The sequence below is a fragment of the Ornithorhynchus anatinus genome, chromosome 6 (genome assembly GCF_004115215.2).
Source record: "Ornithorhynchus anatinus isolate Pmale09 chromosome 6, mOrnAna1.pri.v4, whole genome shotgun sequence".
Taxonomy (NCBI): Eukaryota; Metazoa; Chordata; class Mammalia; order Monotremata; family Ornithorhynchidae; genus Ornithorhynchus; species Ornithorhynchus anatinus.
The window spans coordinates 28,570,880-28,587,894 of NC_041733.1; the positions used below are offsets into that span (position 1 = coordinate 28,570,880).

The 17,015-nt window shown below is 39.5% G+C and overlaps 1 protein-coding gene across 5 annotated transcripts in view; it reads left to right on the forward strand.

Annotated features, from left to right (window-relative positions):
• Window positions 1-17,015, forward strand: part of NRK (Nik related kinase) — a 177,230-nt gene that overhangs the window by 150,546 nt on the left and 9,669 nt on the right. For all 5 annotated transcript variants that reach the window (XM_039912355.1, XM_039912354.1, XM_029067556.2 and 2 more), the window contains 3 exons: window positions 1,576-1,676; window positions 2,946-3,095; window positions 11,035-11,194. In XM_039912355.1, the coding sequence (XP_039768289.1) occupies window positions 1,576-1,676; window positions 2,946-3,095; window positions 11,035-11,194 (411 nt within the window). The remainder of the gene's footprint in view (window positions 1-1,575; window positions 1,677-2,945; window positions 3,096-11,034; window positions 11,195-17,015) is intronic.

Here is a 17,015-nt window from a genome sequence, read left to right on the forward strand (position 1 = left end):
GTCACTAAACCATATTTGTCTCAATTTAAAGAAGGAGTATATTGATTTTATACAAGGATAGGCAAGATAGCCTAATGATATTTGTCATGCAGAATCAAGTTTTCTCCCACCTCTGTTCCCTCAATCACACTGTCATTTTCTAGGCCAAATATTGCTGATTCCTTTAACCTTTTTTTCCATCACTTTCTATTAATCTCTGGTCCCACTCCAGTTTTTCCACATTCCCCTTTAAATTCTTTGGCAATAACTGTGCACAGTATTCTAGTAAGATTATGACTGATTTCAGATTTAGTGAAAAGAACTGTGTTTGGCTCTGACACATTCCCTTTTAAATTCTTCAACAATAATTGTACACAGTATTCTAGTAAGATTATGACTAATTTCAGATTTAGTGAAAAGAACTACGTTTGGCTCTGACAAATTCCCCTTAAAATTCTTTGACAATAACTGTACACAATATTCCAGTAAGATTATGAATGATTTCAGATTTAGTGAAAAAAACTGTTTGGCTCTGATAGATTGTAATCTAATATAGTTTGATTCGATTTTTCAGTACTGATACCTCAGTATGAGAAGAAGTTTGGCCTAGTAGAAAGAGCATGGGCCTGGGAGGACATGGGTCCTAATTCCAGCTCTGCCAGTTGCTTGCTGTGTGACCCTGGGCAAGTTACTTAACATCTCTGAACCTCAATTTCCTCAACTGTGAAATGGGAATTCAATACCTGTTCTCGCTTCTACTTAGATTATAAATCCCATGTTGGACAGGGACTGTATCCAACCTGATTTACTTGGATCTGTCCCAGTGCTTTAGAACAGTGCTTGAACCATATTAAGGGCTTCACAAATACTGTAATGACAATAATAGTGACTCGACACCTTTACAGCTGCAAAGGATCCTGTATCCAATGAGTGGCGCTTCCAAAGTTGGAAATAGTTGTGAGTCTTGAACTGGTATATTTCCCCAAATGGAACACCTTGGAAAATCTGTCTTTTTTTAATCCTTCCAACAAAATCTTACCCCATACGGGGATAGGTGTTATTAGAATGTATTTTTTATTATATTTGTTAAATGCTTATTATGTGCCAGGCACTGTACTATGTGCTGGGGGAGATACAGGCTAATCAGGTTCGACACAGTCCATGACCTACACTGGCTCACAGTCTTAATCACCATTTTACAGAGGAGGTAACTGAGGCATAGAAAAGTTAAGTAATTTGCCCAAGGTCACACAGCAGAAAAATGGCAGAGCCGGGATTAGAACCCAGGTCTTTCTGACTTTGGGATCCATGTAGGCCAAGCTGCTTCTTGTGGCCTAGTATTTATGGGTAGTATTTATTACCACAGCAGTGTTTTTAAAAAAACAAAAACTGGAGAAGTAGTCCCAAAACCCAGTAAATTTAAGCAGTCCTTTGTTTCTTTTCCTTTATGAAGCTCAAATTGTATCCAAGTAGTTTTACTAGGGAAAAATATCTTATTTTTATAATGCGGCTATGAATTTTGTCTTGCAGTTTAAAATTACTTAAGCATTCCTGGTAAATTAATCTATTTTTTATTTCACTGTTTTTCCACTACAGTTAAATACGAGAGGATTAAATTTCTTGTTATTGCTTTGAAAAACTCAGTTGAGGTCTACGCATGGGCTCCAAAACCCTATCACAAATTTATGGCCTTTAAGGTGAGTGACCCATAATATTTGTTTGAAATTTATCCTTTACCCATTTTTGTGGAAATTTAATATGAAATTTAACTTAGAATAAGAATGTGGTATTTTTAAATTATATCCTGGAGCAGAGTTATCATTTTGCTGCTAAGTACTTAGCTTATTTCTGTTGTTTAATTTATTAATGATAGCATTTTCATTATAAAATTGTTAATTATTGAAATATTTATCACTTTGTGAACTTATTTGGAATTTACATAGCACAGCATTTCACCTTCCTCTCAGCAAAGTAATTGATGATGTTATTAGGAAAGTGATGACAATAATCCATCCTTCTCTATTGCTTTTCCCTTAGGTTAATTTTTTATATTGAACTCCTCTTAATCTTTTTCTTCTGTCTCTCAATATGTAAAAAAAAAAAAACAAAACAAAAAAACAGTGATCTGTTTCACCCTCATGACCCCACCAGTCCTGAAGCAAGCTAACTTGTGGGCCACTGTGGTTATATAAGGAACACTGCTGTACTGTTTACTTTGTTTCAGCAGTCACAAGTTGCAATTAAAAAAAAAAGTAGGAATTGGATTATTTAAAGGTTTTCTTTTTTTTTTCTTAAAAAAGTCACCCTATCCTTCTCTTCCTTTCCCACACTCTTGATTAAAAAAAATACTGCTTTAAGTCAGGATGTATAGGCCTGTTGGGGAACAAACCCACCATTGCGTCTATCTTTTATTCTTTCTCTTTCTTCCTTTCTCTCTTTTCTAATAGTAACATCCATCTACATTGAGAGAAATACAAAATTTCATGATGACCTATCCCAAATGTATTCTAGCTTATAGTCATATAAGTTACCGATCATATATATTGATTCTTTTGTAAATGTTAAAAACATTTAATAAATGCAACTCCTAAATACAGTGCTCTGCACACTGTAAGAGCTTAATCCAAACTATTGATTGATTACTTCATTGATTCCAAAGGATTTATGCATTCTAATCTTTAAATGACTGTAACTTAGATAAACTGGATTGAAAAAGGCAAAAGAGTGTCAACCATCACTAGGTATTAGTTTTTCCTCTTTTTCTACAAATCCTAGGGTCAGAACTCACGTGTCTTATACACTCTAATTTCTCTGTTGAGGCTGTATTATTTCAAATTTGTTTAAATCGTGTGTGTACAGAGAATTAAGGTTTTTTTATACATCCATTGAAAATTAGGGCAGATTGTATTATCCTTTGCTCATTGTACCATGACAGCCTTTCACAGCTTATGATTTTATATTTTCAGGCATTTATATCTCTTCATCAGAAACCATTGTCAGTTGACCTGACAGTTGAAAATGGACAGCGGTTAAAGGTCATCTATGGCTCAGTAGTGGGATTCCATGCAATTGATGTGGACTCTGGGACTGTTTACGATCTATACCTGCCAACCCACGTAAGCAATTACTTTCTAAATATTTGCTTACCTATTACTCTTAGATGTTTATAAACCACAACCAGGCTGCTCCTATATTGAGACGGAGACTGAACTTCTTCAGTCAGTGACAGTGAAGACAGAAGGACTATGTGATCAATCAGCTTCAACTCCCACAGTCCCCATCCATAGCTTCAGTGGCAGTAAGATAATTTTCCACCAGTTTATTATTAGTCATGAGAACCTGCAATGTTACTACTCGAAAATCAATACACTACATTACTCGAAAACCAGTCAGTCCCATATTTGACAACCAACCCAAAGCATGAGCAACTGAGTAGAAAGTGAATTTATCCTTTTCCACCTTTTCCCACCTATGTGTATGTCTGTCTCTTTTCTCATATTCTGAAGGCCTCCTTGTTGGTTACCCCTTCCCCCACCTTTTCTTTTGTGTGGGTGTGTGTCATTCAGTCCTTTTTTTGACTCATCGTTTGATAATAGAACAGGGAAGGTTTGACTTGAGACTTCAGCAAGTGAGACACACAGACTCGCATTAAGGCTGAGACAGAGGTTGACCTTGAGGTGAGAAGAGGCCAAGAAGAGGTAGACACAGACACCCAGGGACAGGCACAAATAGAATACTGTTCTCATATTTGCTTTCCCTTCTGCACTTTGTCCTTGACTCTGCCCCCCCTCTTTAGGACTTCCGAGGAGAGAAGAGAACCAGAGTTAGAGACCCCCCCCCCAAGTGCCTGAATGATTGATTTCATACTTTTTAAAATTAGCCTTCATTTATCATCATCATCACCAATGATGATTTTAACCTCTAATCAGTGAAAGGCACTGAAAAGACAAGCCCTGACCTCAATTTGCCTAAAGTTGAAATGGGGAGGGGAGGGGGTATTGGGTAAATAACTACAGAGAGGAAAAAAAATCATATTACAAAACCTACACAACAGGAAAAGGTGTAATCCACATGAGTACTCACTACCTAAAATGATCCAAACACCCAGAAAGGCTTCCTAAAGCCATACAGGGCTCAAAATTGTCATATTGTGCCCCAGCCTGCTTCTGCCACCGTTCATGGTAGTAGTTCTGGATCAGAGATGGGAAGCTATCTTTAGATTATCAAGCCTTCTTGGGTCTAGCGTTTCTATCCATTCCTACAGGTTCTGAATCCAGGTTCCAAAGTGTGGTATTGACAATCTGGAACCCCTCCCACCCCCAATTTGTCCCCTACCCCCACTGTTCTACAGATTATCAACTCCTTGTGATCAGGGAGCTTGTTTACCAAGTCTGTTGTATTGTACTCTCTCAAATGCATAGTACAGTGCTGGGCACAAAGGAGGTGCTCAATAAATACCATCGATTGATTGATTGATTATCTTCCTTCCCCACTGGGTGCTCTAGTAGAGAAGGTATCTATGCTGTACCAAAATTGCCTCCAGTCCATGAAATATTTGTAAAATGACCATGCTACTTTAATGATTCATAAGGGAAGAAAAAAATGAAGATAGAGAGTTTTGGAATTTGTTTGACATTGTGATGCATTCTAGCAATCCTAGAAGAATTGCCACCATTCCCCATAGCTGCACTGGGGGTTGCGGGGTGGAGGACACAGGGACAGCTACTGCATTCAGAAGGGGATAGAAAGGCAGAGAGAAAACGTCAGCCTCCGGCTCCAGGAGCTCTAGTGTTAAAATGCCATCTTGGCTTGGGAGCAATCTGGGAAGTAATGATGGTTGTCTTTATTATACTAGCAGGCCTAATCCACCAAAAATAACATTGCACCAGACACAATAAAGTGTTTTTTTATTAAAAAACAATCTTGTTCAGGTTAGGTAATACTTTATTTACCCTCCACCACCACCCCCCCATCTAAGTACCCCAATCATCTTACAGATGATTACTTTTGATTCTCTTTTTATTTTTAAATGTGGACATTTCTCTGGATTAGACGTGTAGTAAAAATGATTTTTCCTTTGACAGAAGCAGGACTTGATTCCTAGATGAGTTAATTGCTGTGACCAACTCATCAGGAAGGAATTTAGGGTTAGAACCTCACATACTATAAGCATTTAGAACCGGTGTAATGGCTTTGGACTCTGCACAGTTGTTTTATATGCTATACCTTATCAAAAGAATAAAATTGTCTCTATTCATTTCACAAGATTACATAGTGAATAATTCCATTTGTTCTGTGTTTCATAGAAACATTGACGTTTTTACGACACCATTGTCAAATCATCCTGATCTTTTATTGAAACACATAACTGTGAAGGTATTAGGTGAATAAACACTAGTCATGGATCATTAGTAAGCTATGCTATTTTAAAATAAAATTCTTTCAAAATTATCATGAAGCTCTTGAAGATTTTAAGCTTCTACTTTGTTTTTATGAAAGAAGGCTAATAGGATTCATGTAAGGCTAAGAAAACTCTTCAGATATTTCTAACTTGCATGGATGACATTTCAACCTGTATATTATCACTTCTGTTTCCTTTTCTTCAATTATTAGCCTTATGTGGGACAGGGACTGTGCTTGACCTGATTATCTTGTATCTATCCCATTTCTTAGTACAGTAGTTAGCACATAGTAAATACATAACTATAATTTTAATTATTATTATTATTCACACTGTTGTTTGGCCTTCTCCTAAGGGGTTGATAAGGTTCTCTTCAAAGAGATGCTTCTCTCTGCCAAGGTGCAGATAGGCCAGGGCAGATCCAAGTATTTGCTGGAAATGGGATTGATCAAGCTGCTCCTACTCCATTCTGATCCTCCTTGACCTCTCTGCTGCCTTTGACACTGTCGACCATCCCCTCCTCCTCCATACCTTATCTCACCTTGGCTTCACGGACTCTGTCCTCTCCCGGTTCTCCTCTTACCTCTCTGGCCGATCATTCTCGGTCTCCTACGCTGGAGCCTCCTCCCCCTCCCATCCTTTAACTGTTGGAGTTCCTCAAGGGTCAGTTCTTGGCCCTCTTCTGTTCTCCATTTACACTCACTCCCTCGGTGAACTCATCCGCTCTCACGGCTTTGACTACCATCTCTACACAGATGACACGCAGATCTACATCTCCGCCCCTGTCCTCTCCCCCTCCCTTCAGGCTCGCATCTCCTCCTGCCTCCGGGACGTCTCCACCTGGATGTCGGCCCACCACCTAAAACTCAACATGAGCAAGACTGAGCTCCTCATCCTCCCTCCCAAGCCCGGTCCGCTCCCAGACTTCTCCATCACCGTGGATGGCACGACCATCCTTCCCGTCCCGCAGGCCCGCAATCTCGGTGTCATCCTTGACTCGTCCCTCCTGTTCACCCCACACATCCTATCCATTACCAAGACCTGCCGGTTTCACCTCTACAATATCGCCAAGATCCGCCCTTTCCTCTCCACCCAAACGGCTACCTTACTATTACGGGCTCTCGTTATATCCCGGCTAGACTACTGTGTCAGCCTTCTCTCTGACCTCCCTTCCTCCTCTCTCGCCCCGCTCCGGTCTATTCTTCACTCCGCTGCCTGGCTCATCTTCCTGCAGAAACGATCTGGGCATGTCACTCCCCTTCTTAAACAACTCCAGTGGTTGCCTATCGACCTCCGCTCCAAACAAAAACTCCTCACTCTAGGCTTCAAGGCTCTCCATCACCTTGCCCCTTCCTACCTCTCCTCCCTTCTCTCTTTCTACCGCCCACCCCGCACGCTCCGCTCCTCTGCCGCCCACCTCCTCACCGTCCCTCGGTCTCGCCTATCCCGCCGTCGACCCCTGGGTCACGTCCTCCCGCGGTCCTGGAACGCCCTCCCTCCTCACCTCCGCCAAACTGATTCTCTTTCCCTCTTCAAAACCTTACTTAAAAATCACCTCCTCCAAGAGGCCTTCCCAGATTGAGCTCCTCTTCCCCCTCTACTCCCTCTGCCATCCCCCCTTTACCTCTCCGCAGCTAAAGCCTCATTTTCCCCTTTTCCCTCTGCTCCTCCACCTCTCCCTTCCCATCCCCACAGCACTGTACTCGTCCGCTCAACTGTATATATTTTCGTTACCCTATTTATTTTGTTAATGAATTGTACATCGCCTTGATTCTATTTAGTTGCCATTGTTTTTACGAGATGTTCTTCCCCTTGACGCTGTTTAGTGCCATTGTTCTTGTCTGTCCGTCTCCCCCGATTAGACTGTAAGCCCGTCAAATGGCAGGGACTGTCTCTATCTGTTGCCGACCTGTTCATCCCAAGCGCTTAGTACAGTGCTCTGCACATAGTAAGCGCTCAATAAATACTATTGAATGAATGAATGAATGAATGAATGAATGAATAAGAGACTGTCTAGCCAGCATCTTGTTCCCAACAGTCCTGAGAAATGCCCATTTCCTCTGCTGAGTGCTCCAAAGTGACTCTGTACAAGCTATGTATTAGAAACTCAGGTTACCGTCTGTGGCCTGAGGGGAAAATCTGAAAATAAAAAGCCCTTACAGGCCTCTCATTAAATATTCAGCAGGAAGAGGAGAAGATTGTAACCACCCTATGTTCTCAGAATGTTCCTCAAGGACTGCTGCCCAAAATCAGACCTTCCCAACTCTTCATTCTTTCATTCATTCATTCAGTCGTATTTCTTGAGAACTTACTGTGTGCAAAGCACTGTACTTAGTGCTTGGGAGAGTACAATATAACGATAGACACATTCCCTTCCCACAATGAGCTTACTCCAAAACCCAATACCAGGGAGTTCAAGTGGAACCATACCAATTTAAGAAATGAATGGAGCCAGTATCCCTTGATCTTGCTAAATTCAGCTCCAAACTGATGACCTCTTTGTTGATGGGGAGCCAGTGTGCAAAAGCATGTGCTGAGTGGCCAATGTAAGTTTATGGTGAGGAAGAAGAATCACATCCTAACTTGGCATGAACAGTTTACCCCTGAAAAGTATTCCATTTGTGCACGATCTGAAAAGATTATTGAGAGATGGGGTCATGGCTGCCTTCTGGTTACATTGTGGCTGCCGGCATGAAATTGGGGCAGCTTTTCTAGGCACTGTCATTCAGTCATATTTGTTGAGCTGCTTCTGGTGTGCAGAGTGGGAGAGTAAAATACAATACGAGCTTACAAGAAGCCTACAGTCTAGAGCATAAAAATCATTCCATACCAGTGACTAACAAGGAGTTGGGGGGGGGGGGGCGGGGGTGGAGGGGGTTGTGTTCCCAAAGAACACCATCTTTTTTTAAAAAGCTCATGTTTTAGAACTCACCCCCAGCCATAGCCCAAGTGCGCACATCTGTTTCTTCTGAGTCCACGTTGCATTGTATCCAGACAGACTTGTATTGTCAGAAGAATTTTCCCTAATTCTGTCATTCATTCAGTCGTCTTTATGAGCGCTTTCCGTGTGGAGAGCACTGTACTAAACACTTAGAAAGTACAATTCAGCAACAAGTAGAGACAATCCCTGCCCACAACGGACTCAAAGTCTAGAAGGGCCATGCTATTCTATCCAAAACATGTACTGAAAGCATGCATTTCTGCAGAATTGATTGTGCCTGTATTATTTCATATTAAAAGTGTGTGTGTGTGTGTGTGTGTGTGTGTGTGTGTGTGTTTTAAAATCATGTTGGAGATGTAAAACTACCTTAGAGAGTGACAGGTCATTTGAATGTACAGGATTGGTAAAAGGAGGGTGTAATGAAAAGGATTGCATCAGGTTTAAAGAAATGGAGCAAATCAGGCATGATGGAAAGTTTCATTTTTTTTCTGAAGTATTTATTTGTACTAACTTTCTGCCAGACTACTCCTCCTTCCATCATCTTCACATGCCTATAGTTTAGGCTTAGTTTTATTCTGAGACCTAAAAAAGCTTATTTCTGCAGTAAATCAGATAACTTAAATAATCCTCTTCAGAAATAAATAATATGTACAATGTCCACTAACTTATTTTTATATCTTTCCCAAGATTACACACAGTACTGCCTCTGGCTTGTCATGTTATTAACAGAATTGTTGATTTGGTTACCAGTCTCTCCTCCCAGAAAATATTTGGGTGCTGCAGTAGCTGGTTTAATGACACTGCCACCCCCACACCGCCCATGAGGAGAAATCTGATGGAACCATTTTCTAAGAGCCTTTTTTTTTGTATTCGTTGGACTTAAGCATGGCCTGGTGGAAAGAATGAGGGGTGGTGAGTCAGTAGGCCTGGGTCTTAGTTCACACTCTGCCATTAATCTGCTGTATGACGGAATGAGTGTTGCAATGTTTGTTTCTTCATCAGTAAAAGGAGACTCCCCTGGTTTCCAGGGACTTGGGAAAGGCAAATGAGATTATTAGTGTGAAACAGTTTAGAGAAATAAACATGCTAGAGATGTATGTATTTTATTTTATTAGTCATGATTTCATAGATAGCTAGTGACATCAATAATTCAGTCTATTTCCAAGTCCAGTTGAATTTGCAAATACAACTAGGATCATCTAGGATTATACCATGTTAATGTTTCTTGATTACAGATGAAGGTGCAGATTTATTTCTGAAGAGATTATTGGCTAATTATTATTGAAGATAAAATGAGGGGATGAGATTATGCCCTTTAAATGCTTTCTTTTGTAACAGACACTCATTGTAATTTTAATGCTTTATGACTCTGGGTGCATAAAGAAGTATCTCAGATGGATGTCCTATTATCATGGACCCCAAGAGAGCTGTGATTCCATTTCTGTGTGTTCGTCCCATATAAAGCAAAACGTACGGAAATAACTATTCCTAAGAGCCCTAGATCTGGTACAGAGGGCTGGGCCTATTAAGAGTATTTTATTACTCTAACAGTCATCTGAGAGGCAAAAGAATTAGCTCCAAAAGACCTTCTGTGTCAGGAGTCCAGTTTTTATACTTTGAAACAGATTGAATTTAGACACACTTGCTTTCTGCCCTCTTTTCTCTCTCCTTCTGTCTCGTGTGCTCCAATTGCTCATGCGAATTCCAAGGCAACGCATTAAAATTGCTCTCCGACTCTGGATACCTGTCTTAGTTTTACGGATAGTAGTTGCTGAGACATGGACTCAAGTGCTTGGCCTGAGTACATTCAGTTTGGCAAGTACAGCTTCTGCACTACTTTTCTATTCATTCTGCTGTAAGGTGAATGTGTGTGGGTAAAGGAGAAACATCTGTGTTGTCAGTTTTGGAAGGGATGGCGGTGATTCTTTTTACTAAAAAGGTGTACTTTGAAGACATTTCATAACTTCATTTGATGCTGTAAAGCTATTTTCTACTATCTGAGAATGACAAATGTTTAATGTTACTTTATGTCACAGATTATTCTGCATAATGATAAATAACTTTCAGTTGGAATGAGTGAGAGGCTTCCATGTTTTTAATCTTTCAAAAACATTATTTAAATTGCATTTCTTAAAACTGAAAAAATACTGCTCCTTATGATTTAAGTTGGAATAGAATGATTACAGTGATATATTTTTGGGTGAAAAATATGAAATCTCTAGTAAAATTTTAACAAAACTAAGTCTTTCCATCACAAAATGATTGCAGTCAAATACTATTACTGTTCACTAATCCATTCTGCATGGTTTGAACAGTATGCTAATAGAAGACTATTAGGTGAATCACCCTGCCTAAAATCTTTTTTGAAATTAAGTGCTAGTCATGTTTCTTCTAACATTATTTTCTGTAGGAGAATTCAATATATTCTTCTGTGTCAGGAATATGTCTCAGCTTCTTCAACACCTAAATTTGTTATCAGTATAAAGTAAAATATGGGAAAACTTCATGAACCTTAGCATAATATCCTAAGGAAGGTGATTTCAGAAATTAGATAGCACAATATATAGTGTTATTTTGAAATGGATGTTTCTTTTACTTTCCACGAACTGAGAGCCAGTTTCGTCTTTATTGTCTGCCAACCTACTTCGATTGATGTGGTCATTAAAATTGCTTTAAAATTGCTCATATCTATCTTTATAAAATGTAATTCCAGATCCAGGGAAACATCCGCCCACATGCTATTATCATTCTCCCCAACACCAGTGGAATGGAGCTATTACTCACCTATGAAGATGAGGGGGTCTATATTAATATATATGGGCACTTCACAAAGGAGACCGTTTTACAGTGGGGTGAAATGCCAGCGTCTGTGGGTATGTATAAAGTATACCATATTGTTCATTACAGTAGTACTATGAAGAATGCCTAAACAACATTTTTTGAAAACCAAGTTCTTTACCAAGCTCAAATTCTTCAGACATACATCAGATAATTTGGAACCCAGCAGATCGATTGATTTTAGTTGGTCAGTGGATGTACACTTTGTTTAATGTATTAGATAATAACAATGAAGGGAAGAGACTGCCCTTGGAAATGAGTACTTCTTCAGCCTAATAATAGTGTTGAACATTATTAGATTTTATTCCAAAATCATATATTCATTGTGTTACGTTCCCCATCCAGCAGGATTTTATATGGAGACTAAAATGTTCTTTTACATCAGGTTCATTCCGATGACTGCATTTACTTAATTGGACCTTGCCAAGTTAAAATAATAGAAAAATTGCCTGCATGTTCATTTATTATCAGCAGTGTTTCATCTAGAAATAATTTATGTTTATATATACCTGATGCAGCTGTAAGCACAGGCTTATATTAAATAGAATGGTATTTTCATCCCTCATTTAAAAAATTGAATGGCTGATAATAGCACTTGATAGTTTAACAAGTTGATGATATTTCCCTCCTGCCAAGAGGTGTTGCAGAGGAAGATCAACTAATTTTGCTCAAACTGTAGTTCTTAATTCGTGCCAAAATTCAAGGCAGCTATAAGAAAGCTTACACTGTCCAGCCATTAAGTATTAAAGGTGCAAAGTACAATAATAAACCCTGGAGAAAGAAAATTATCCAGCTGAGATGTAGACACATTTCCTGGTCTCCCAAAGAGCTCACAGTCTAAGAGTAAATGGGATGAGGGGTCTAGTGACAGACACATTAAGAAGAAAACAAAAATATGAGACAAGAACTATAATAAATAATGCAAGGCCAGTAGAGCATTGTGGCTAGTAACACTGCATTTTTATAGTCACTTTTCATACTACAGCAATAAATATATGCTACAAATATCTGCCGTGTAGTATTGCAAAAACACATGATGAAATTCAGTGGGAATGAAGACAAAGTAATAAGTTTAGGGACAAAGTGCTCTCATAAAGGTTGAAAAAGGACCAGCTAGACAAAGATACAGCCAAAAAAGACCTGGGGTCAAAAAGCCAACCCTTAATGAGGATGTATTAGAGTTATATGAATTAGTAGTCTGTGATGGACAAGAACCAGGAAGTAATCCTTTTACTATTGTCAGTACTAGCCAAACCCATATTCAAGCCTGGCCACCGGACTTGGCCACCACATCTTAAAAAGAAGGTAAGGAAAGTAGAAAATTGGTGTCTATGAGGAGAGGATTAAGAAACTGGGAATGTTTACCTGATGAAGAAGAAATACATGTGATTTAACAAATGTCTTCAAGTTTATAAAGGGATTTGGTGGACAGAATGCTAATAGTAACTTTCCAGGTCTTGAGGAAATGGTTTCAAATTATAGCTGGAGAAAGTTCAAGTGGTCATAAGGAAGAATTTCTTGATTGCTAGGATGATAAAAGAGTAGAACAGACAGTTCCTCCTCCTCCAGGCCCATACACACCTTCCTTTACTCTGAATTAATTTTTGGAACTTCTGTTCATTTTTTGCAGCACCAGCATGTTGGCCCTCACTGCTGCTGCCACCATTTCCATCACTCTGGCCTCTCTCATCCCCAGAAATCCCTGGCCCCAAAGGCTGCAAAATAGAGGAGTCAGCATTGGGGTTGGGATCAGGGGAGACCAGGCAGAGTTGAAAATGGAGGAGTTGGAGGAGGGAAAGCCTGGAAGAGATCTCGGAAAGAGACCTCTCCTCCCACCTACTCTCCCCCAGGCCTCAACTCCCTGACTTTTTAGTACCACCCTCACAGCAGTAGCAGCAGTGTCAGCAGTAATTGCATTTGAAGTGTAGGGAGGGGAAATGAGCGTTAAATGAATGGATTTAGTTGGGGGAGGAGAAGCAAAAGGACAGATTCAGGGTGTGGGAAGAGGATCCAGGAAAAGGTGGGGGGAGTTCCAGGGCCAAGGGGAGGATGCGGGTAAGGAATTGGTGGTGGGATGGACAAAACTGAGGTACAGAGAGTAGATTTACATTATTGGAAGTTTGGTAGAAGAGCTGAGAATACATTTCTGGTCTAGGACTCCATACTTACCATAGTCGTGGACACTTAGCAAAACAAAGAGGTTGAATGAGTGGATAGGACAGTGGAAAGAAATGTCTAATGGAAATTAAAGGGATGAACAGGTAGAATTTTTGGCAGAAAGCTCAGGACAAGATTGTGGTGACAAAATCTGAAGGATAGATCACGATGTCATAGAAAAAGGAAGAAAATGGATAGGATCCAAAAAGAGAAGGGGAGTGTCACGGAGATGGAGAAAGGGAGAGGATGGTGAAGAAAAAGTAAAAGTAGTTTTTTTCCAAGGTATGGCAACTCTAAGAAGAGAGAATAGAGTGCTTATAAGGACAGAAAGACTAGGTATAGGAAGGGGATTTTGGAAATAAAAGGGATTATAGAAGTCTGCCCAAGGGAAGCCTAAGCAGTGACAAAAAGAAGCAGTGTTACCAAGCAGATAGAGCATGAGCCTGGGTTCTAATCCCAGCTCCATCAGCTTTCTGCTTTGTGACCTCAGGCAAGTCATTTAACTTCTCTGTGCTTGTTACCTCATCTGTAAAATGAGGATTAGTACTGTGAGCCCTATGTGGGATGTGGAGTCTGTCCAACCTGATTAGGTTGTATCTACCCCAGCACTTAACTTGGTGCATAGTAAGCATTTAACAAATACCATTAAAAATGAATTAATAAAAGGATTAACCAAAAACTGAGGGAAAGATGAATAGCAGAAGAGAAATGTGGGAAGTCAATCTTGAGAACATTAGAGTCCTAATTGTTCAGAAAGTGGAAATGCTGGTGCACTGGGAAAAAGAAAAATCACCTGATTTCTGAGCTAAAAGAGTGAAGGCTCCTGAATAGGGTAGGGATGACTGAAACATTTCTTTTGGAAGAATATTTGATTGGTTTGTGACCGCACATTTTAAATAAATGCATACCATGATCCCCAGATAGTCTACCCCAGCCATGTGCAGCAAATTCATACATTGTATAAATTAAGCCTAATTTTTCCTTTCTCAGTTTTTCTGTTTCATTTCTTTTTAATGGATTGCAAATGTCCCTGAGCATTCTCTGCAGGGTCTGTTTTAAATGCCTTGATATACATGGGGAGTCTACGATTTTGCATAATAGTAGGACAAGTCATCCTGCCATCATTATGCAGAAAGATGGATTTTTAGGTACTTTTCTTAGAGGCAGTTAGTTGCTGAAAACCTGTCCCAGATTCTTCAAGTAAGGAAACTGAGATAATGTTAAACTGTTAGCTCTATCTGAAAGGCCATCTGAAATGACAGAGAAGGCAAGTACTAACAATATAAATGACAGATCTGGGGCAAAGGAAACTAAAAATAACAAGGCTTTTTCTAATCTTCTTGATAGGACCTCTGTGATATGACCAGTGAGTTAATCAAAAATGGGAATAAGGAAATTTCATTCAAGTGGGAAGTCGATTTTTGCGTCTATATTTGAACAGTGTTATGCTTAGAATTATAGTGGTAGAATGAATCTTGACCCATTATGTTGTCCATTTTCCCATCACCTAGAAAGGATTACATCTCACCTGTTTCAGACAATACCTGCCCATTTTTTAAAGAACTCCCAAATTTGGTAACACATTGCAGTGTTTATTAACTATATGGGAATTCTTCCTTATAAGACCTAAAAAAGATAAAAAATAATAATGATAATGGTATTTGTTAAGTTGTACAGAACTTAGAGAGGAAAAGGTTTAATATTTTGGAGTCAGGAACACTGATAGACTTCAGTGCATAAGTGAATTACTGTATAGTGCGTAAGATTCTTTTTTAAAATGGTGATTATAAATGTTCAGGCAATAAATAAGCAATGGTAATTCTGTTATTTTAATAGTTCACTGCCTGCTCATTCATTGATTCATTCAATCATATTTAATGAGCGCTTACTGTATGCAGAGCACTGTACTAAGCGCTTGTGAGAGTACAACAATAGTGCTCACTGCTTTGAGCTGAATTCTAAGGTGTCAGGGATATCATCAAGGGTAAAGTGAATAATACTTTCCGGATACCAACAAATGCATGTAAAGTTGTTGTTATGATCGATGTTTCTCTGGTACCAGGGTAGGCCCTTGACGAGCTTACAGTCTAATGAGGCCTGTTGACTTGTTTTGATGTTTGTCTCCCCATTCTAGACTGTAAACCCGGCATGGGCAGGGATTGTCTGTCTTTATTGCTGAATTGAACTTGCCAAGCGCTTAGTAAGTGCTCAATAAATACAGTCAAGTGAATGAATGAGAGAGACAAATTATTAAAACTAGAGGAAGGAAGAGGAAGAACAAGAATACTACTGGTAATAGCATTGAGTACTCTGCACATAATTATCACTTAGTGAAAACTGTTATTATTATTACTACTATTTTAATGGTATTTGCAAAGCACTAACTATATGCAAGACACTATACTAAACACTGGAGTATTTCTTGGTGTTTGTTAAGCGCTGGGGTAGATACAAGCTAATCAGGTTGGACACAGTCCGTGATCCACATGGGGGTCACAGTCTTAATCCCCATTTTACAGATGAGGTAACTGAGGCACAGAGAAGTCGTGACTAGGCCAAGGTTGCACAGCAGATAAGTGACGGAGCCACTACTATAGAATATAAGTAGATGTATAAAGGAGTGACTACATCACTAGTGAATGCAGAGTAATATATATATAAATGCTAAGGGTATTTCTTGGATTGATGTGACTTGGAATGGAGGAAATTAGTGAATCAAGAGACTTGAAGTTGGAGACGCCCAGAAGGAACAGCACTATCACATGCACAAATGAGGCGATTGCTCAGGACGTTATTTGGCTAGAATCAATTAATCAATCCATGTTATTTCCGGGGCGTTTGCCGTGTGCAGAGCACTGTACTAAGCACTGGGGAAAGTACAACAGTTGAGTTGGTAGACCTGATCCCTGCCCACAAGGAGTGTATAGTTAACAAAGGAGTATCTGTTTTTCCCTTTCCAACTTACGTTTTCTGCTTGATGGTTCAGTCGCCTCCAGTGTTTGTTCATTTCACTTAGGGGAATGACGTGTCTTCAGCTGCTCTCTCCTCCCTGTCATGGAGCAACTGGAAATTACATGGATCTTTGTGAGCAACTATATATGGCAAAACTACTAAGCAAAGAAACACAGCTGTAAACAGTGATAAGGCATAAAAATCATGTCTGCATTCAGGTTAGTGTAGTTTATAAGAAAACAGTGTGAAAAAGGCAGGTAGTGCCTTTTCATCCACACCCACACTTATAGATAACAATGCAGTACAGTCATCGTCATACAAAAAGAATGTTGAAAAGTAAAAGTAAACTACAGAGAGCAGAAGTATTATCACCCTTTTTAATTGTAAGGTCAAATTTGAGATATATTACTGCAGTTTCTCAGCCATGTGGAGCTACGTGTGGATGGTGTCTTTCTGCAGGTTTCAGGCATGCACTTAGTTTGTGGAGAAAATGAGAAGAAATAGAGAGGAAAGAAGTAGATCAAAAAACTAAGCATGCTGGATGGTATATCACTGACTGTTGGGATGGATAAGTAATAGGGCGGTCATCACACTGTACTTCCAAGCTTTTGTTAAAAATAGTGTATTAGGTTGGTCCAGCGATGATATTTCTTATTTTCCCATTTCTTTGTTCTTATTTTCCTATGACCAAAGGGTGTTTATATCCTTAGTAGCAAGGTTTTTTTAAATGATATTTGTTATGCGCTT